The following is a 23904-nucleotide window of genomic DNA, read 5'->3' as shown; positions in this document are numbered from 1 at the left end:
CTGTTTTATTTAGATAACTGACCTGACGCTGACTGCTAACATGGGACTGCTAACTCTTCTCCCTTAGAGCTTTGCCCTGCACACTGGGGTGATGTCAAGGCAACTGCACATAACAACAACATAGAAATTAGAAAAGAAAAATTTAATATCTTTTGTAGCTTAGAGTGGCCCTCTTTCAATGTTGGATGGCCAACAGAGGGATCCTTTAATGCCGGCCTTATAGGTACAGTAGAGAACATCATTTACCAACCGAGGACTGGCCACCCAGATCAGATTCTCTATATAGTCACCTGGCAGTGACTGATAGGAAACCCTCCACCATGGGTTAAAACATTTTTCTGCCTCAACAGGTTAAGGTTCTGGCTTCTGGGGAAAAAACCCAGAGGCCTTGCCTCTGCCCAAATCCTAAAAGAGGAGATCGAATGAGGAGGATATCTTTCCTCAACCCTATACACCTCCCCTGTCCCCCCCCCCCCGAGCCTGATAATAACAATGCTGTGGAAGCTCCTCTAGAGAATCAGGCAGCAGGTAGAAGCCCAGCAGAGGCTACCTGCAGCAAGCAGAGAAGTACTCTCCAACCTCAGGGCCATGTGATTCAACCACTGAGGTCAACTGGGCTGCCGAATGAGGATGGAAACCAACAGTATCATTACTGGCCTTTTACCACTAGTGCTCTGTACAACTGGTGTTTGCAAAATGCCCCCTTCTTTGAGAATCCCTGTGACCTCACTAATCACTTAGAAACTGTCCTCTTTACCCACCAACCTACTTGGGACAATAATCAGCAACTATTGCAGGTCCTTTTCACCACTAAAGAAAGAAACAGGATCATCATAGAAGCCTGCAAAGTTGTCCCCAGACCACTGGGGAGAATACTGCAGATTCAGCCTTTATAGATGCAGGGTTCCCCACTGTCTGGCCAGAATGGGGATCATAACTCAGTAGAAGGTAAGGAGAGACTCAAAGTCTGTATCACCAGGCTTTATTGGTGGGTCTCAAGGCAGATTCCAGGCAGCTGACAGAAATGAGTAAGGTTTATGATGTGAGACAGGGACCTGAGGAGAGTCCCGCAGCCTTCCTGGAACGCAGAGACACAAGAGACAGAAATACCTTGATCTTGGCTTTTATAAACCAAGCAGCTCCAGATATAAAGAAAAAGCTCCAAAAACTAGATAGACCATGAGAAAAAAATATCAGAGATTTAATGATGGTGGCAAAGAGAGTTTTTAGTACTAGGAAATGTGCAGAGGAAAAAGAATACAAAAAAAAAAAAAAGACAAGAAAAGAGCCTTGCTCACATGTTAAGAGGCACAGCAGGAATGCCACCACTGGGAACTGGCCAAGATTTTGGCCCCATCAAGAGAGAGAGAGATGGCCTACGCCAAGGAATATGACAAGCAGCTTCTGGCAATAGAGAAGGCAGAAACAAGGATCAGAAAAACCTGAGACTAGGGAGGAATCAATGTGTATACAGCAAGGAGGAAGGACACTAAGAAAAAGAATGTCCAAAGAAGCAGCAAAAGACCAAAGTCCTGCAGTTAGATGTGGACAGTGATTAGGGGAGTTGGGGTTAGGACCCCCCTCCCAGAACTCAGGATAACCCTAAAGGTGGCGGGGAAGAAAATTGACTGATAGACACTAGAGCAGAAAACTCAGTGTTCTTAAAACCAGAGGGGCCTATATCTAATAAAAAGATCTGGGTACAGGGAGCCACCAGAACCAAACCCTATTCATGGACTACCCAAAGAATGGTGGACTTAGGAACGGGATGGGTAACCTATTCTTTCCTGGTGATAGTGGAATGCCCATTACCCCTTCTGGGCCGAGACTTGCTCACAAAGATGAAAGCACAAATACATTTCTCTAGTGACTGGGCTAGGCTACTCCACCATAATGGGGCGCTGGTCCAAATTTTGGTCACCAGTGCCTTGACTGAGGAATATATGCTCCAACAGAAACCTGTGAAGCCTGATCTCTCCATGCAGAACTGGCTTCAAAAGTTTCCCTTAGCATGGGCAGAGACAGGAGCCATGGGATTGGCATCCCACCGGCCCCTGGTCTATGTGGAGATCAAGCCAGGAGCAGATCCTGTAAAAGTCCGCCAATATTCCATGCCCCTCAAAGCAAAGAGGAGAATCACTCCACATGTAAGGCGACTGCTGGAACTTGGAGTCTTGATAGCCATTCAGTGGACCTGGAACACTCCCATGCTGCCAGTAAAAAAAGCCTCATTCCAATGATTACCGGCCAGGGCAGAACCTGAAAGAGGTAAACAAGAGGGAAGCAGATATCCATCCCACAGTGCCAAACCCTGACATCTTGCTCAGCAAGCTGACCCCTGACTGTCAGAGGTACATGGTCCTGGACTTAAAGGATGCATTCTTCAGTCTGCCGCTAGTCCCCCAGTAGTCAGCCCTATTTGCCTTTGAATGGCAAGACCCAAAGATCAGAATTAGTGGCCAATTAACTGGGACCAGGCTGCCACAACGATTCAAAAACAGGCCCTACAGGAGGACTTGGGAGAGTATTGAGCCCAAAACCCAGACATAAGCCTGTTACAGTATGTAGAAGACCTGTTGATTGCTGCTACCAACCAGGAAATGTGTCTGAAAGGGTCGGAGAATCTACTGCAGGCCCTTGGCAGCCTCTGCAAAAAAAGGCCCAGATCTGCAAACAACAGGTAATGTACCTGGGGGATGAGCTCAAAGGAAGCCAGAGATGGCTCTCAGACACCCACAGGGAAACAGTACTGAAGATTCCCACCCCTGCTTCAACTAAGCAGGTAAGGGAATTCCTGGGTACTGCCAGGTTCTGCCACCTCTGGATTTCAGGGTTTGCTGAACTAGCCAAGCCCCTATACCAGGTCACTAAGGGAGAACAAGATTTTACTTGAACAGAAGACAGACAGAAGACATTTGACACCCTCAAGCAGAGGTTTCCAGAAGCCCTGGCAATACAGCTGCCAGATGTGACCAAGCCCTTCTACCTGATTGTGGAATAGAAATTCTGTTAGGGGAATAGCTAAAGGCATGCTCACGCAGACCCTTGGGCCATAGAAAAGGCTGGTAGCTTACCTGACAGAGAAACCGCCCCATGGCCATGGGCTGGCCCCCTTGCCTTCTAACTTAACAGGCACACCCCATCCTTTATACCTGGAAATTCTGAGAAAAGCCACGAATGCCCACAAAACTGCCTGGCTGCCTAGAGACCTGAGAACAGCCAATCAGAGGTTAAACAAACAAGTTTTTACAATTGTCAGGTGTTTCTGTGGAAAGTTATAAAAATTGCCTCTTCACTTAGAGCCAACTGCACTGTGAGCTATGGGCCTTCCTCCCTCATCCACTGCATTGGTGTGTAGAATGAAGTCCCTGCTTGCTAGCTTGTAAGAATAAAGAAACCTTCTGTGACTGCATCAGAAAGTCGGTTTGTGGTGGTCTCAATGGGTGTCTCGCAACTCAGGCATTAACAACACCTTATCGGACAATTAGATTTGTTTGACTGGTATCTTGTAGTAATAGAGCGGTGGGGCTGCGTCCCCAGCACCCTGGGCCGCCTGGCTAGCTTATGCCCCGAAATAATTACACGGACACTGTATTCTTTTAAACACTGCTTGGCCCATTTCTATCTAGCCTCTTCTAGGCTAATTCTCACATATTAATTTAGCCCATTTCTAATCTTCTGTGTAGCACAGCTAGGTGCACTTACCGGGAAGATTCTAGCCTACGTACATCCTGGGTCGGAGCTTCATCGTGTGTGCCTCAGAGAACAGAGCTATCGCAACTTCCCAGGAGAGGGGAGCATGGCGTCTCTACTCCAGAGAGCAGAGCTGTCAGTCTGAGCTCACTTCCTCTTCTTCCCAGCATTCTGTTCTGTTCACGCCTCCCACCTATGTTTTAACCTATGAGGGCCAGCCAAGCAGTTTCTTTATTACTTAACCAATGAAATCAACAGATTGATATATGACACTCCCACATCAGTATCTGGTGTCTGTTGTACTTGCTTTGGGTCTACAGTAGACCATGTAAATATTTTTGTAACATGAAAGCAATACTCTTACACACAGTTGGCCTGGGATCTCTTGAGAGTTCTAGAATTTAATGTATGTACATACATACGTGTGTGTGTGTGTTTGTGTACATGTGTGAGCATGTGTGTGTACACACACACATGTAGATGAGAAAATATGCCTGCTTTTGTGCAACAAAACCTTTCCTGGGGAGACACAGCATATATCTACTTACCCTAGCCCAAGCTACTATGATAGACTAAAGTACAGATACCACCAAAGCCCAGGTTACTGAACTGGGTGTGGGCTTACTTACAGGAGAAGAAATGACTCAGAATAATTCTGACCCTGTATTACCACCTGCATTACCAAGGCCCACCCCAGCATGGGTAACAATTCACAAAGCTGGAAATCTGGAGCACACTTCACAGTCTACAGGCAGATTAATAGGTTGGAGGTGGTCCATTTCCAGATGCATCAGTGTGTCTATACCTCCTCCAGACAGCCAATCTGGTCTCAGAGTCTCTACAGCTTTGCTCTTTTGAGAGGTTTTTGTGTCGTCCTCTAGCTTAGCTCTGAATAATCTGAGACAGGCTCTGGCTTTTATTCTTTACACTCAGTCAGGGACAAGCCCAGTGAATCTGGTCAGTTTCAGGGACTTCTTGAAGCTATTTTGAGTTATTAATCTTCCTGTTTAAAGAGATTCTCTGTAGGAAAAAATGTTTCAATCTCATAAGAAAAAAAAAACCTGTTACACAACACCTGCTCCCTAATGTCGTGGCAAGAAACTAGACTAACAGTCATTTAAGTGAATTTCTGAAATTTATTAACATTTGGGATATGTTTACAGTACAAATCACACCAGAAAATGATAAAGACGTTGCCAAAACAAACCAGCCAACCAACCAGCGTATACTTGGGTTCAAATCTTGGTACCTCTTTGATTTTATTACATTGTGGAAGGGTACTAACAGTCAAGTCTTGGTTGCATTACGTACAAGACATAAACCTAACCATCTATCTCATGATGCTGAGAATGAAACTACATATGTCATATGGCTACAGGCTACAGGCACATAGTTCATCAAGAAATGTCAAATGAACTTTGATTCATTCTGTACAGAAGACACAGTTTACATTGCTAGACTCGTATTTTTTTTTTTTTTTATTTTTCGAGACAGGGTTTCTTCATAGCTTTTTTTGGTTCCTGTCCTGGAACTAGCTCTTCTAGACCAGGCTGGCCTCGAACTCACAGAGATCCGCCTGCCTCTGCCTCCCGAGTGCTGGGATTAAAGGCATGCGCCACCACCACCCGGCTCAGACTCGTAATTTTAAAAGAAATAAAAACTGTAAAGAGCAGACAAAAATATATTTAAAAGAAGATAATACCCAAAGAAATTAGTGTTACAACTTACAGAAAAGGAAAAGACTTGTCAAAGTATTTTACCTTTGAAGCTAATAAAACAAGGTAGCATGTAAGATGACAGGTCAAAAATTTTAGAAAAATAAAAAGAACTTGGGGGCTGGAGAGATGGCTCTGTGATTAGCACTGGCTACTCTTACAAAGGATCTGGGTTCAGATTCCAGTTTCCATATGGCAGCAAGCAACCAGTTCCAGAGATCCAATGTCCTCTTCTGACCTCCAAGGCACCAGACATGCCTGTGATTCACATATACCCATGCAGGCAAAATAACTCACACACATATAAAATTACTTTAGGAAGAACTTTAAGTACATATCGTTAAAAATGTAGAAGTTAGCAGAGGTATAAAATGCATGAACAGCTCTTGAAACAAATTACATCAGTGTGAGTCTTTGTTTCATTCCTGTTACTGTGGTAAAATACTCTTAACAAAAAGCAATTTAGGGCAGAAAGGGCTTATTGTAGCTCAAAATCCCAGGTTACAGTCCATCATATCAAGGACATCAAGGTAGCAGGCACAGCCACAGTGAAGAGTAGTGAGAGAATGAATGCATGATGCCTATTATTTAATTAACTTTCCCACTTTCACACAGCCTAGGATCCAAAGGAAGGGAACAGTGCTGTCTACAAAGGCCTGGATCTTTCCTACATCAATTAACCTAATCAAAACAATTCCCAACAGACATGCCCACAAGGCAACCTGCTCTAGACAATCCCTCACTGAGACTCTCTCACCAGGTGACTCTAGGCTGTGTCAGGTAGACAATTAAAACTAACCATTGCAGTGTGAGATGGTGATCTTATCTTGCTAGAGACGAACCAATTTTTCAGTCTACTCTGGAATGAATATTGCAAGGAAGTAGAGGGGAAGATGGCAGTCAGAAAGCTGAACTCTTTCACAGCTCCTGCTGCTAAGACTACACATAGCTTAGGACAGCTACTTTATTACTGTGAGCCTCAGTTTCCTTGTTTGCAAAATTAAAGGGTTCAGTAGTGAGGCTATCAATTATTTTTTAAATTCTTATTTAATATAGCTTATGGCTGGCATATGTGGTGAGACTATTAAACTAAGCATTGATGCTTCAGTAATTATATATAGTGAGGCAGAGAAGAGACGAATGGCATCATTATCAAGTAGTAAATTATCACTCTGGCATAATAAATACTATTAGCAACTGTTCCAAAATGTTTTAAGCAGTATGACAAGACATTTACAATGAGGAAACTATTTAACATCTAGGTCAGCAATACATGGAAGTGCAATCATGTAACAATTATGCATTTAAAGAGTTGTTGATCAGAAGAAGAGATGCTTAGATGTATTAGGCTGCAGGGGAACAGAAAACTTGATTCCAGATATACCAATCATATTTTATAAATAAAGAACACATGATTCTCTTCATATATTAGTAGCACTGATTTATTAGAAAAGCATCTAACATTTGCATTTAAGAAACCAACTTAGCATTTCTCTTAATATGGTCAAATCTCAAACCAGCAAGGACCTGAGATTTTTCTGATTTTGTGTTTTCTTTCCTTCTCTTTTACCAGGTCTCATCAATCACCCAATGCTAGTCATTCACTCTGTCTCACCAGCAAAAATACAAGTCCTTGTTGACTTACACAAATCACCAAGATTAAATAGGGTCTGTATATGCAAATGTTCATGTCTTGCCTGTTATCAATACCTTGAAATAAGAAAGTACTTCTCTAACCAAAAATATTTTATGAACGGTTACATGGAATTTAGAACTTCGTCATTTCTCTAAGAAACGGGGTGACATTCAACAAAGCACATCTAAATTACATACAAGCTGAATTCTATTTCCAATACTATGTTTCAACACCTAAAAATAAAAGTACTTAATTAAAAAAATTATTCAAATCCAGAACTAAGAATTTACATATTCATTATATAAGCAACAGAATTTTCTAGATTTAATAAATTTTAACTTCAAGAATACAATCACAACCCTAGTCACTGAGCCGCTGCCGAGGACTCGTCTGCCTCCCCCTCGAGCCCCCTTGCTTCCCCGACGCCCCCCCACCTCCACTCTTTCGACCCCTTTACTGATGCAAGTAAGGGTAATGACCTACATCCTGCTGGCAGTGAGGATTATATCCATATAAGAATTCAACAGAGAAACAGCAGGAAGACCCTGTCCAAGGGATCGCTGATCATTACGATAAAAAGAAACTAGTGAAGGCGTTTAAGAAGAAATTTGTGCAATGGTACTGTAATTGAGCATCCAGAATATGGACAAGTAATTCAGCTACAGGGTGACCAGCGCAAGAATATATGCCACTTCCTAATAGAGATTGGACTGGCTAAGGACGATCAGCTGAAGGTTCAAGGGTTTTAAGTGCTTGTGACTCTGAAGCTTAAGTGAGGATTTCCTTGCAATAAGGAGAATTTCCCTCCTGTCCCTTGTCACAAGTTTAAAAACCTCACAGCTTGTAAAATTTAACCATTTGGTCCGCTTTTAACTTGAACTAGTGTAACTCCTTCATGCAATAAACTGAAAAGAGCCAAAAAAAAAAAAAAACCCACAGTCACTGTGTTTTTAAAAATACAGAAATTCTGTATCTTATTTTCTCCCCAGAACTAAAAATTACATGTCAAATAAAATCTTCCTCCCAACATTTGTTTTCCAATAACCAATTCATTAACAGGCAGAAGGCTCTTTGAGTGTAGTACAAGTGAATCTGAAATATGCTTATGCTCCATGTTTACTAGATAAAGAAATTTCTGATTTCAAATGGCATATTTTAAATCTCATTATGAGCACGCCATGATGAATACCCTCATGTTCCAATATGAGCAGTCAAGAAGCAGCAGCTACAAAGCATGCACACATCTTATTACAACTAAGCGCAGTGGTTCTCAACCTTCCTAATGGTGTGACCCTTTAAAAAGTTCCTCATACTTGGTGATCCCCAACCATAAAATTATTTCATTGCTACTTCATAACTGTAATTTTGCTACTGTTATGAATTGTAAATATCTGATATGTAGGGTATCTGATATGAGATCCACCCAGGATGAAAACCACTGCTATATAATAACTTGAGAAAGAGAAAAATGGCCTCTTCTCTCATGACATATGATTAAAAACTGATTTAATTTCTCAATAAATTTTGTGTTTCTTTTGTAAGAAATACTTTTACTTAAGATCTTAGATGAAAACTGATCCTGCTGAACTGACAGCTTCAGCCCCAGCATTTAGAAGTGCTGATGTGAAAAGCTAAGAAGCACAGTGCTAGTACTCACCATTACTCAGTACTTCAAAGTGCCAGAAACCTCCACATTGCTAAGAAGGAACACAACTGAAACCTTGATGTGTAGTGTATGATGACACTTGTTTTTAAAAAGATACTAATGTATTTTCTTGTAATAGTTACTCACAGCTCAATTACATTTCAATAGAAGCATCTTTTTGCAGAATGTAAGTCTTTAAGCAATGTAAGAAATACAATGTATTAATAATCACTCTAGGTAGAGGATGCATCCTCAGAATTACCTGGCAGGCAATCTGCACGAGGTAGACCAGCTCTTTAGATTCACAGCCATTTTTCATGATTTCATTCTGCTCTTCTGATAGTGAAAGCTGTGTCACAGAAGAAAAGGAACAAGGAAGTCATGATTCACAAATAAGGATAAACTAGGCATATAGTAATACCTGGACCCTCACATCAAGTTTATGTAAGATGTGCCTTTTAGAAGTCTATAGCTTAAAGTGCAGGTAAAAGAAAAATTCAGAATTTCAAAAAGTACATTTTCATGAATTTGCTTCATTCTTTTTTTATCTAACTAGCACAATTGCACAGAAGCATAAGCAAGTTACCATAACATAATCAGGTCATCATTCCCTCTATTTGTTTATTATGCACAAAAGCATTAAACTGTAAACTTAGAGATGCCATCACAAGTTTTAAAAATAGCCCAGACTATTGTACAGTAAACAAACTGGCTGCCCATAAAATGGTTTAACCTATAGCCATGTATAATTTCAAACTTGCCATTTGGGTCGGAACATTGGCTTTTATTTTATTTTATTTTATTTTATTTTATTTTATTTTTACTTGAATTAAGCTGACAGCATATATAAAGTTTAGGGTCTCATATGAAAAATAGATTGTGGCTTCTATTAAAAGAAAACAGAAAATCGGCAACATGGGGCTGATTAGTGAGCAGGAGCAACAGCTGAGACCAAATTGTCTTTAGATGAAGTGTATATCCAAAACAGTCTGCTACAGATCTGACTACTCGCTCTATGCCATCTAGGCTAAGGATCGCCATCCATTGTGCTGCTAGCTTTGCTATTTTTCCTGTACTCTATTTGCTTTACAGATTCATGTGGTACACCTGACTCCAATTTGGAAGTGAAATTATGATTATCCCCTAAAATAGGACTCTGTGTTCAAAAGTAACAGTAAGTGATCACGTAATAGTACTCTACCTACTTAGTGAAAGGACCTAACACTTATTCTCAAGCCACATGGCACTCAAGAAATCCTTCACAAATGTCACATGTCATTGTAGTTAATGCTGTAAACTATGCTCTGCTTAAAAAACTACATTCTCCATGTGAACAATGTCACAGGAAGCTATTCATTAAAAATTTTCAGATATTAAGAAATTCGCATGGTTAACAATGAATAACCTAGTTTCATGGCACAAATGCAGTTTTAAAATTTTAAAGACTTAAAAATGAAAAGAAGCCTAAATAAATTCCTGAAAGAGACAAGACTTTTGCTAAGGCAGGAGACAAACAAAAGCCTGGATGCCTGGTAAGTTCCAGAGAATCAAGACTCTTCCTCCAACAGGACAAGGAGAAGTCAGCCAAACCCTGGGAGACTGTAGACTAAAGTGACAAACTGTAATTACAGCAGCAGAATTGACTGATGTCCAGCCATCAGCTGCTTCCCAAGTCTGAACCAAGACACATTAAAGACTAAGGAAAAGCAGCAGCTGGGAACTGGCCTAAGCAGAGCAGGGAGCCTCTTTAAGCAAGGACCCTACGGCCTTGAAGCACAGTATTGAAAAGAAACATCCCTCTAAGACCACCATGACACTCAACAGCTAAGACTGAAATGGCCCAGAAAAAGCTGAAAAGGGCCAAGGAAGACGGCCTAGTCTGTTAGAGAGTATAATGCTGCTAGTTCTCAGGGCCTGGGACGTAGAGAGCTTACTGAGTTACAAAAGTGAGGAAAGCTGTGGCGGCAGAGGGGAGGAGAAAAGAGCTGTGAAGGCAGACACAGAGAGCAGAGACCACACACAGAGAACTGGGGTGGTGAAGACCAGAGACTGTACCTATCCAGTCCTCACAGTTCTCCAAAAAGTAACCTCTAGTCTAGATTATATCTGCAAATAGTTAAAGGAATTAATTAAAACTGCTGCCAAGAACAAGACCTCTATCTGTGGTGGCGAAATTTGGTTAATACTTTAACTGCATCTGGAATCAACTAAAGTCAAGTTTCTGTTTCCCGGGTGGGATTTTCTCGACCAGACTGTCAGAAGCAGAAAGGTACTCATGAAATGTGGGCACCACCTTCCAGTGTCAATCCAGATACAGGGACAGAAGAAAGGTAACTCTGATTTTTTTTGCCTGCTTACCCCGACTCTTGTTGACAAATTCACCTACCCTAAAGCTACAGCATTCCTTCTCCAATAACAGAACTGACTTCTTTGGGATTCCAATGTAGACCAAAGACCAGCAACTCTCCAGGAATCCTCCAAGCCCTTAGCTCCAGACTGAGACAGCTGAGGCATCCACCCACATGGGATGAACCAGGTTCTTGGCTTCTCCAGTGTGAGACTGCCACTACTGGACAACCCAGACCAATCCTGTAAGCCAATCCAATAAATGACCCTTTAATCTGTATGTATATTCCTTCTATCAGTGGTGTTCCTTTTGAGAACACACTAATATATGAAAAAGAAGAAAGGAAGGAGCAAGGGAAGTAAGTTATCAGCAAAACTGCCCTGAAAAACACCTCATGGCAGACACACAAACAACTGCTTTCATGACACTCAGAGAAAGAGCAGATGTGGAGAGTCAAAAAAAAAAAAACCACTCTATAAATGAAATAAAACATTGATAATATGTGTTAAACTAAAAAGAAAACAAAATCAAATTGCATAGCTAAAAAAGTATAACTGAAAAGGAAAATTTATTCGAAAGAGCCAAAGGCAGATCAGAGCAGACAGAAGAAGAGTCAGTGAACCAGAAAACAGAACACAAATTAGAGGGTAAGGAAGAATAAGACTAAAGTACTGAAGAAAAGCAACAGACCCTAGTGGAGCACAGGAAACCATCAAATGTACGCATTGCTGTGTATGGAGTCCAAAAAGAGAACAAAACAAAACAAAAAACAGGAAAAGAGAAAAAGAGGGCAATGGAATTTCAGGAAACAAATATAAAAACTTTCCCAATTTGATGAATGACGTGAATATCAAGATACACAATGAACCTATACAAACTTAAAGATGTTCACATGCAATACCACACAAATGTCCTAAGACAAACATCTTAAAAGCATCCAGAAAGACCCCATTGGGCTACAGACAAGGAGTTCTCAAGAGGTCATCAACCATCCTCATCAGAACCTTTGGGTACCAGAAGTCAGAACACCTAAATGGCCACTCAAGGACAGTTCTGGGAGGAATCAGATATAACACATGCCAAGACACTCTTTATGCACACACATATATATATAACTATCTAGTTCTGAAGGACCAGGAAGAAGCTGATTCATTATGTCATCTTTTTTAAGATTTTCCTTTTTTCTCATGTGGTTCTTCTCACCCTGTAGAAAAGTCATTTTAGAACAGAACACTTTGGAAATCAGTATGGAGGTTCCTCAAGAAACTTAAAATAGAGCTAACTGCCACATGATCTAATTATACCAACCTTGTGTAAATGCCTAAAGAACTCTAAATCAAAACACAACAAAAATGTGCACATCCATATTTATAGCTTTACTATTTACAATAGCCAGTAAATGAAACCAGTCTAGATACCTATTGATAAATAAAGAAAGTGTGGCACATATATGCAGTGGAATTTATACAGCCACTAAAAAATAAATAAACAAAAGCTAAAATCATGACATTTGCAGAAAATGGAAACTTGAAATCTTTTTTTGAAACTTGAAATCTTTAGGTGAAATAAACCAATCTCAGAAAAGCAAATATTCTGTTTTATCTCATGTTTTATCTCATACACACAACCCAATTTAAACTTATCCATGTACAAGTATACATGTATGTATGTATGTATGTATGTATGTATGTATGTATGTATGCTTGTGTGTATGTTTGCCATGAAACCAAGAATCACATAAGGGAGGAAAGAGATATTAATGGAGATGAGAAACAGAAAGTGTAATGGCATACAGGTAGCAGTAAAGTAAATATAGGCAACAATTGCAGAAAGAAGATCATCAGCTGTAGGGAAGGAGGGAGGAGGAAGAGGACTAGGAGAGGGAAACAAACAGAAATAAAGTATAATGGTACAGAGGGATGATGACCACAAAAAATTTAAAAAGAACACCCCAAATTGTTATGTTTGTTGACACAGAAAAGTTGAGGTGTATGCTGTTTCTAGATTTGTCTAAAGGTAATATTCAAGGCTGTCATACAGAGTAAAACAAAAGAATAGCAAACACTAACACAAAACATGCGAGAGTAAGAATATCAATAAAGGTAAAAGCATGCACAATTACACAGGCCAGTATATCTTTAATAATGGGTTATGGTTTCACTTGTGTACATGATTTAAGAAATTCATCCTTTAAAAAATTGGTGTAAACAAAAGCTTAAAAAGCCTAGTTATTGGGTTGAAAATATAATTTAGTAAAAAAAAACAACAACAACAACAACAAAAAAAACAAACAAAGGCTCAGAATTCCACACTAGGACCAGAAAAGTAAACAAGACAAAAGTAATAACTAAAAATGTTACATTAAAAGCGAGTAATCTTTTAACTTTTGCTAAAAATTCCATATTTTGTTTCCTGTGTTACTTAAGAGACTAATGCATTCAAAAGAATTATTAGTCAATATGTGTGGCAAAAAAATTATAGTTTTAGTTCTGTGACAGGAACAACAAAAATGGAGCTGCTATAGGAACAGCTTTAGGCACTATTGACAATAATATAAATATAAAACACCAATGAAATGAGAATGAGATAAATGGGGCTGGAGAGATGGCTCAGTGGTTAAGAGCAATGCCTGCTCTTCCAAAGGTCCTGAGTTCAATTCCCAACAACCACATGGTGGCTCACAACCATCTGTAATGAGGTCTAGTGACCTCTTCTGGCCAGTAGACACACACACAGACAGAATATTGTATATATAACAAATAAATAAATACTTTTAAAAAACTCAGAAAAAAGAATGATATAAATGGAAAGGTATTTTATGCTTATATATTAGACAATTCAATATTATAAAGTTCTCAACACTAACTCCTCAAAGCAATATACAAAGTCAACACAATGACATAAGAAGCAAATAAGTAACACACATTTTAAGGCAAAAAAAAAATTTTCATCAAGACAACCATGGCAGTGCCTTTAATCCCAGCAGTCTGAATTTGAGTCCAGACTGGTATACATAGAAAGTTCCAGGCCAACAAGGGATACAACGGAGAGGCCTTGCCTCAAAACAAAACAAAAATGTGGCTGTTTCTTCCTTTCCTCCAACATAATTTTGGAAATGAAGAGATAATTCAGTCATTAAGAACATTTGCTTCTCTTCTAGTAGACCTGAGTTCAGTTCCCCAGCACTCATGTCAGGTAGCTCACAACCTCCTGTAACTATAGCTCCAGAGGATCCAGTGCCTCTTGTCTCTGCAGGTACCTGACTCAGATGCACATATCTAGAAACACTCACACACATACACAAACACCCTTTTTAAAAAAAAACAATACAAACTAAGTGTATGTAATCCATAATATTTATCAATGTCAACAGTACGTAGAAACAGGGCTACAACTCATCATTGGCAAAAGCAAAAATAAACTCATTTACAATGAGCAAAAACACCTAGAGACAGTTCCCTAAGTAGATACACAAATGGCCAGTAAGCACATGAAATGATAATCAACACAACTAATCACCAGAAAAATTTATACTACAATTGTAACATCTGAAAAATCTAAATTACAAATGAGATAGCATTCCATATCTACTAAGATGGCAATTATCCAAATCAAAACAAATGATACTATGAATACAGGAAAATTGGAGCTCTTGTGCAATAGTAGGAATATAAAAAAGGGTTGTCTCCTATGAAAGCAGTATGGTGATCCTTGAAGAAAAACAATTAGTACAGAACTCGGCAATTCCGTTCTGTGTATATATTTCCCCAAATAAAGGCAAGCTTTCAACAACAACAACAACAAAACAAACAAACAGCTAGAGGCCATATAAGCATAAATCTGGAGGTGAACGGATAAGCAGAACATAGCTTATACTTATACAAAAGATATTATCTAGCCTGAGGAAGTATGAAATCTCTGACACACCAGTATAACAAAGTGAACCTGAAGGGCAATCATAAAATAAACCAGTTTTTAAAGATAATAACAGAACATATGGGAATTCCAAAACATTGAAACTTTAAGGATCTCCAAGGAAATGAAAAATTATTGCCAGATATTGATAGCAAACTAGTCACTGTGAATTTAAAAGCAAGACAATATGGAGTTTATAAACAAAACACCAAAAAGAAAAAAATGAAGATACTTAGTGGTACAGTTTAGATTTCAGAGAGATAACCGAAGATATAAAGTAGATACTGAGAGGGTCTAAAAATGTGGCAGAGATGTTTGATTTAAAAAAAAAAAACAAACAAAAAACTTCCAAAATTCATTAAAAATATAAACCTCAAATACTAAATCAAATGGATTTAGTAAGTTCCAAATATGATAAATAAACCCATTCTAGGCATATCATATGCATGCCTATAATTATCAAGGCAAAGAAAAAAGAGCCTTTCAATCTTTAAAGAAGAAATATGTATTATAAATGTATAAAATAAATGGCAGCTAAATTTTCACCTGAAACAAGCGAGGGAAAAAGACAAAGAAAAAGGTCTTTTAAAAAGTGAAGGAAGATTTTTGTGTGTGTCCCAAGATGTGATCTATTATAGAGGAGCTTCATGCTCTGCTGAACAGAATGTGTATTCATGAATCTGAAGGCGTGCACGGGGTTTGGGGGGGGGGGTGATGTGGGAGCATTTGGAAAGAGGAAAGGGAAGGGGGAAATGATATGATCACACATAAACTCAAAAAGTTAAAAAAATATTTTAAAAAGTGATAAATAAAAAATCGTTAATATAGTCCAGGAAAATAACCTTCAAAAATTTAAGTAATACAAATATACTTACAAATTACAAAACCTGGGGGATCTGTTTCCAAGAGACCAGTTCAATGAGGAAAGCTAAAATAAATAAATTCTTTGTTCTAAAGTGAAATATTTCCATATAAAAATTAAGAACTGCAGGAGGGAGGTAAGAAAACTAGAAACAGCAAACATCTAAGAAAATACAGAACATCTAACTTATGAACAGGAACAGATGGAGCAGATTAAGAATATCTTCAAGCTCTAAAATAAATTTACCAAGATTTTATTCATACCTAAATACCGTGCAAAAACATGAGTCAAAATGAATTCCCATCAATAAAGCCTGGCTGAAAGAGTTTTAACAATACATTCTTGAGAAAAAGAAAAGCAAGCCTGGGAGAATAAAGCATGTCAGAAAGCAGAAATGCTGAGGAAGCCATCGACACTACTTTACACTTGCTAACAAATTCTACCTGTATGGAAATAAGAATGATGACCTGTGGGAGACAAAAGAATGGAATGGCTATCCTGGACAGCCCAGGGTATGGAAGATAAGAAACAGGAATTTGATTAAAAAAAAAAAACTACTAAATATGGGGCTGCACGACAGAAGAAAGCCAGATACTAATACATTTTTTTACTTTAGTTAGGTGCTCAAGTTAAATTTTTAAAAATGCATTTTCTAAGCCAGAAGAAAAAGAATATAATTTATTTATTCATTTTTGTTGAGCTGTACATTTTTCTCTGCTCCCCTCCCTTCCTCTCCCTTCCCCTTCGACCCTCTCCCAAGGTCCCCATGCTTCCAATTTACTCAGGAGATCTTGTCTTTTTCTACTTTCCATGTAGATTAGATTTATGTATGTCTCTCTTAGAATCCTCATTGTTGTCTAGGTTGTCTGGGATTGTGATTTGTGGGCTGGTTTTCTTTGCTTTATGTTTTAAAAAAACACTTGTGAGTGAGTACATGTGATAACTGTCTTTCTGAGTCTGGGTTACCTCACTCAAAATGATGTTTTCTAGCTTCATCCATTTGCTTGCAAAATTCAAGATGTCCTTCCTTATTTTTTTCTGCTGTGTAGTACTCCACTGTGTAAATGTACCACATTTTCCTTATCTATTCTTTGGTCAAATGGCATTTAGGTTGTTTCCAGGTTCTGGCTATGACAAAGCTGCTATAAACATAGCTGAGCTCATGTCCTTGTGGTACAATTGAGCATCCTTTGGATATACACCCAAAAGTGGTATTACTGGGTCTTGAGGAAGGCTGTTTCCTAATTTTCTGAGAAATCACCAAACTGACATCCAAAGGGGTTGTACCAGGTTGCATTCCCACCAGCAATGTAGAAGTATTCTCTTTTCCCCACAACCTGTCCAGCATAAGTTGTCATCAGTGTTTTTGATCTTGGCCATTCTTACAGGTCTAAGATGAAATCTCAGAGTTGTTTTGATTTGCATTTCTCTGATGACTAAGAATGCTGAACATTTCCTTAAGTGTCTTTCAGCCATTTTAGATTCCTCTGTTGAGAGTTCTCTGTTTAGGTTGTTTTAAAGTTTAAAAAAAAAGTAGGAAATAAAAACTAATAAATAAAATCATTCATCCCGAAAAGAACTAGAAAGAAAATGGTGAAAAGAAATTGTATTTATGAAAAACTGCCAGTATGTAGGACCAAACAGTAAAAACAGAAACTAACAAATAGGCTGCGCAAGGTGGTGAGGGAAGAAGGCAGTGACTAGCCCTACCCAGCTGGGAGGACTATGAACCAAAAAAATGACCAGCTTGGCAAGATATCCCTAGTTACAGTAGTGTACTCACACGTTGCAGAAATCAATACATCTTCTAATTGGATTGAAACCCTGCTCAACAGGAGAGAAATCATGCCTGTTACTGGAAACCAACCTCCAGGTGCCAGTGAGGTCATGAATCCTGGAGGAGGACCTGCAACTTTACTTGTGCAGTACAATTCCTAACTACAGTCTAAGTACTTAGCCTTATGCCCAGAGACAAGGGATTAGAATCCAAAGGGAATGCAGGTTAAAAACAATGATATATTTCTATGCCTTCAACTTTATAAGTCCAAGTAAGGAGTTAATGGTTTTTAGCAAAAGCATCTTCAAAATGTGTGTTTCCCCTTCCCTAGCAGGCATTTTATCTATTGCATTTTTTGGATGATCTGTACTTCTGTCTTTCAATATCCAAATTCCATCCAGTTTCCAATAAAGGTATATTCTATTTTACTTTGAGTGCTTCAGGAAATCACCTCTCAGACATCTGAATACCTATACATTTATACTTTTTCTTCTTAACTGCTTACTGCTACACTGTTCGCTCTCCCAGAGACTTTCTGTCAGAAGTACTCTCTAAGTGGTGATGCAAGGTTTCCAAGAAAGCTATCTGGAAAAGAACTAGGAGTTCTACACCCAGGTCTGAACAATGCATGTCCTTTATGCACTGTCTAAACCAAACTACGAAAAGAATGCGCTAAATTTACCCACAGAAATTGACAAAACTCAGTAACTTAAGCAATTTTCATGCTCTTCAAATTAACAGTGTATCAGTCCTTTATTAGAAAGAGCACAACTTTCAAAGCTCATATTTTTAAATTCATTCCAAATCTATCTTTGGAATGATGCTTCCTGTATTAGCTTTACTTTTTTATCACCAAGGAAACCAATCATTATTAGTGTTGTTAGGATTTTTAAAAATACAACTCTACTCATCAAGCTCCAAGTATTCTGAAAAGTCCTTTCTCACAGGGAGGGTGAAAGGCGAGTAAAACACGACACTCCACCCACAGCACAGTCATTCTCCAACGCTTAATCAACAGATGGCAAAGAGCACAGAGAGTTCTTTTTTCATTCATCGTTTACAGTTGGATCATGGTGGCAAATTCAGTGTTGTAGCTATAAACTGTAAACAAGCTTCCTTTCATGTCAGAGGCCTACAGGAGATAGAGACGTGAGAACAAGCTCTGCTGTAAAAATTAAATGATCCACCCACATAATACTCCATCCCCTAATCTCTGCAACTACGAATTCAACTACCTCGTTTATAGCACTGGTTTAAAAAAAGGCCTATGGGATCATATTTCATTATCAAGCAGATAAGCACTAATTTTGGTTTATGGGTCAAATATCAGTAACACAATTGGCCTTCAAGTTTATTAAAGAAAGACTAGAGATCTACAACACATTTTAGTGTACCTACTGAGTCAGCAGAGCACAGTCTCCTCAGATGAGTGCGGATGAAGGAACTGATTTATTTACTCATGTCTAAACACTACAATCACACTCAGCTCAGTGTGGTGTTCATGGTCTACAAATGTAAAAATAAACAAAAAGTCCCTCAAGGACCACAGCAGGATCATGTCCCATTTGAGTGTGACTTACATCAGAGCACACATTTGTAGAAAGCAAAAAATTACACATTTTTGCATCATAGGGGCCTTCTGAGCAAAGATCACAGGTACTGGGTTTAGGGGTTAGACTGAGAAGTGAAACTGTCACAAGGCAGAGCCTTGCCTCTCATCCTAAGTCATGTTTACATTCCAGGATGTTTGTGAATTTTCCTCAGAGAAGGTGCACAAAGCCCAGTGCAAGGTCTTTCTCTCTCCATCGTGGCAAAGAGAAATGCTGGGTAAAAGTACACATATCCTAAACTAAACTCCTAGTTTCATAACTGTGAGTATCTCTCCTGGGCTACAAACCCCAAACACAAGGTCTATTTGTTTCTCATCACATCACTCCACCCAGCACAGCAACAGGAGTCATGCTATGATTAGAAACAGCAAATTCGCTGTTACTGTTGGGTCTATAACTGTAGCTTATAGAGTAGTGGTTCTCAACTCTCCTAATGGCTGAGACTCTTAATATAATGGGAACCCCAACAATATAATTGCATTGGTTAATATTTCATAACTGTAATTTCTCTATGTTATAATTACAATGTAAATATCTGGGTTTTATGGTAATCTAAGGCAACCCCTGTGAAAGGTCTGGGTTGGGACCCACAGGTTGAGAACCACTGGTATAGACTAACATCTTACACCTTTCATGGTTTCAGAGTCAACACAGCAGTTTTCAAGTATTTTTCTGGTTAATCTGAAAAGCAAGTTTCAAGGACAATTATGACTCCAAAATATAAATTTCCAATAAGCTAAGGACTTTTACAGCAACAAGATAAGCTCACATAAAGTTAGAAACCCAAGTCCTGGATTACAGCAGCATTTGATAACTCCATCTGAACTTCTCTTAGATGGAATATTGCTACAGAATATGCCCAACATTTAAGCTGCATTTTCCATTTCTTTTGGGTTGAGGAAAACTAAATTAAGGATGGGAAGACTCTCTGGAAAAAGTATATTGTGAAGTCAAACCTAACATCGTCATCTTCAGTCATCAAAATAAGTGGGACATCCTCAGTGTTCAGATGACTATTTGGCTGCACCAAGCTTTTGCCTTAGCACTTCTGCCTCTTTTCTAGACAGGTATGGCGACACGTGTCTCTAAAGGAAAACCCTAAGTTAGGGTCAATCAGAACTACACAGATCTAGGCCAGCCTGAACTACATAGTAAGACTCTCTCAGAAAATACACCATGAAACAGAATTGCTGGCCACTGAGATGGCTAAGCAGGTGAAGGCACTTGCTACAAATTCTGATGACCTGGATTCAATCTCTGGAATCCACAGAGAAGAACCAACTCCCACAAGTTGTCCTCTGCTGCCCCCACGAGTCAAGGTATATACACAGGAACACACAAGCACACATGCATGCACAAACAAAATAAATAAATGAAGAATTTCTGTCTTAAATACTTCAAAGACTACTAGGGAATCTAGTCTATTATTTAACTCTCATCTTCTCTCAGTACTCTGTGACATAACTAGATAAATATTTTTATTTTTCTTTAACAAATTGTGGCAACAACATAGTTCATATACTTTTTAACTTTCAACTAGGACATTTTAAAACTATGGTTTATTTTTTTAACTAAACTATTAATTCAGCCTGATTATTCTTTTCTATTTGAAAAGGAACATTCAGAATGTCTGTACTACACAGTAAGTTCTTCAGCAATGCTTATTTCAAACTCCTTTACTAAAATGGTTGTGAAGAATTAATGAGACCATGTGCAAACAGTTAAAAATAATTCAAATTACCTTATTTAAAATTAAAGTGTAAGGCTGGGGATACAGCTCAGTGTTAGAGAGTTCCCCTGCATTTAATCCTCTGCACTTGGGATGGAGGGGATTCCAGAACCAGGTGTGTTAGTCTAAAATCTAATAAGCATTTTGGAGGCAGAGTCAACAGACAAGGCCAGCATAGGCTACATGGTAGGTTTTAGACCAGCCTGGGCTCCAAAGTAAAACCTTGTTTCAAATAATCAAATAAAAGTCCAGGCTTCAAAAAATGTATTATTACTCCTCACTGTTTTTAAGCCACACTTCACTGCCTATTTCCCCATTTCACAGTATCAAAGCAAGACTGTAATAAAGGGGAGTCACAGCTGCACTCCCAAGTTACTTCCACAATGCTCCCCCATAAAAAAACCTTAGAACTCAGGTGTTAAACTTACACTTTTCTTATTTCTGACTAAACCTGATCTGCCACCTTGCACTGAAATCACTTACCAGTATATATAAATGTTGGGTAAAAGATTAAAACTAAACAAATGATTTCCTATAATCAAACATGTCCACTTGCCAGGCTACCACTAGATGGCAGTATGACACATAGCACAGAGGAAGAGAGGGCCTTCAAATGGATAAAAGTACCTATTGTTTCTATGAATGTTACAGGAGACTTTTTCCCCTCTCAGCAAAACAAATATCTTGTGATATCTGGATAAATCATTATTTTTGTTCATGAGACAATACAATTTGAAAAAAATGCAATAAAAGTTGCTGGAAGCAGCACGGTACATGCCTGTAGGATACTATGCCAAACCCGTGTCAGCACTGATTTCAGTATGGTGACCTCCCAGGAGTGCAGGACCACCAATTGCCTAACATAAACAGTTTTTATGTTTTCATATTTTTATTTCCTTAAACAAAATACAATACACTGGTGCATCAACAACTATAGTTTGTAGCACCAAAGTACTTTTCAAAGGAAATTACAAAAAATTGACTGCATTTATTAAAAACCTCTATATGAGGACATTGACTAACAGGTGGAACCCAAATTCAGCATACGTAAGACCCTGGGTTAAATATCCAACAATGCACCCAGCACTCACTGGCTGGAAGTAAAATGAACTATTAACAATTCCTATAACAATGTATTTCTCTCAAGAAAAGATATACGACATTAGCTGCATAATACTAATGGAAAATAAAGAAGAAAGAGTGGTTTAAGACAAACAGTTTTTGATAGGTAATTACTAGTAAATATGTTTTCCTCAACTCTTGACCAGAAAAACAAAAAAATAAAAAATAAACTTTCCAATTAAGAAAAAAAATTAAACAGAAAAAATAAATTTAAAAATCAATCATTTGAATAATGACAGAAGACAGGTTGATCAAGAAAACTAAAACCTGGCTTTATGGTCAGACTTAAATTTTAGAATATTTTACACAGTTTATACTCTTTATACTCTATAAATTTAAAAGGCATGATATGATATGTTTTTCTTAATATATAATATAAAAACTAATCTTTTAAAAAGACAAAAACAAATTAGACCAATCTTAAATATTAACTTTAAATGATAATTAAAAATTAGACCTCTTACTGGGAGCAAACACAAAGGTTTTAACAGGAAAACTTCAAACAACAGATAGCTCTAATTAATGCAAATTATTCCAGAGTATTTATTAAAAGCGATAAGTAAAAACATCCCCCCATGCTTAGGTAGAGAGATCAATTTAGAAATATTAGTAAAATGATCAAAGAAATTTGTATTTAAATACACATAACATAACAGAACATGTTCCAGGAATGTAAAGCTATCTGAACAATCTATTTCTAGAACAAGAGAAACTCTGTATTTCTACTACTTTTTAAAAACAGCTATTCACACTGGAGGAGATAGACTAACACAACATGGGATAACCTTCCCTGCCCTATGCTGTTACGTCTCTTTTCCATTCACCTTGTCACTATCTCAACTGTTACATCAGAGCACATAATCCAGTTTCTTAGCCGAAAGAAAACATTTGTCACCGTCCAGTATTTCTAGTGCATTAAGGAAACCCCATATGAAGATAAAGAAAGCAAAACCAAGATTAAGTGACAATCTGACCTGTGGTCAGTAACGCAAAGTGCAATGAGAATGCAGCACATAGCTCACGCATTCCATCACACCAGCATCACTTCTCTGCATGGTAGCACAATTAGCTGAGCAGAGCTCTTCCAAGATGCTTAATCTACCAGACTAGAGACAACACAGGAGTTTACCTCGTTTCTGCAACATAATGCTTATGTGCTGCCAACTCTTGTGTGTGTGTATGTATTAAACGGCCTCTTGCTTTTGTATCCAGTGGACTGGTCTCGGTTCTTGGGCAGGGGGAATCCCAAGGTGTGAGACACCCTTTTAGGGGGTCTTTCACTACCCTTTGGAACTATGAGTTCCAAATTAAATGATCTTTTTTAAAATTGTATTGATCATGGTCTCTTCACAGTATCAGAAAAGTAACTAAGAAATTATTATAGCTGAAATCTCAAAGATACTAGTATTTAAGCAAACAAAACACCCTTTGTTTGGTGTCTTATAGTCAACAGTCAAAAAGTCAAGTGTTAGAAATCTCTGTTGCATTTTAAACTGCCAATTATCTAGAACAGAATATCCTGTGCTTTCATAAATCCTATAGATCAAATCCATCTAAACAGGTTTTAAGATACAATTAAGAAAAGTAAAGTACACTCTGACACATATCAATCATGTTAGGAAGACTTCCTTCGAGATAAGGCAGAATTAGATTGGCAGGTGGGGAACTTCTATGTAGTGTGTGGAAATCAAGATCTCTTTTTCTATTTTGACTATCATGAAAAAAAAAACAAATAAAATGAAAAACAGCTTTTGTTGTTCTGGGAAAGCACAGCTTTTTAAAATAATCACAACCTGCCCTCTTTAAATTTTCATTTTTCTTTTTATTTATTTATTTATTAAAGATTTCTGTCT

At 38.3% G+C, this 23904-nt stretch overlaps 1 protein-coding gene and 1 pseudogene across 2 annotated transcripts in view; one reads left to right on the top strand and one right to left on the bottom strand.

The window, feature by feature from the left end:
• The window catches only part of Arhgap32 (Rho GTPase activating protein 32), a 230116-nt gene that overhangs the window by 92383 nt on the left and 113829 nt on the right, over positions 1 to 23904 (bottom strand). For both annotated transcript variants that reach the window (XM_013346244.2, XM_013346245.2), the window contains one exon: positions 8952 to 9038. In XM_013346244.2, the coding sequence (XP_013201698.2) occupies positions 8952 to 9038 (87 nt within the window). The remainder of the gene's footprint in view (positions 1 to 8951; positions 9039 to 23904) is intronic.
• On the top strand, positions 2684 to 8421 carry LOC101997127 (annotated as a pseudogene).

Source organism: Microtus ochrogaster, chromosome 5, assembly GCF_000317375.1.
Source record: "Microtus ochrogaster isolate Prairie Vole_2 chromosome 5, MicOch1.0, whole genome shotgun sequence".
NCBI classification, from domain to species: domain Eukaryota; kingdom Metazoa; phylum Chordata; class Mammalia; order Rodentia; family Cricetidae; genus Microtus; species Microtus ochrogaster.
The sequence above is the reverse complement of the archived record's forward strand: the minus strand, read 5'-3'. Positions and strand labels throughout refer to the sequence as shown.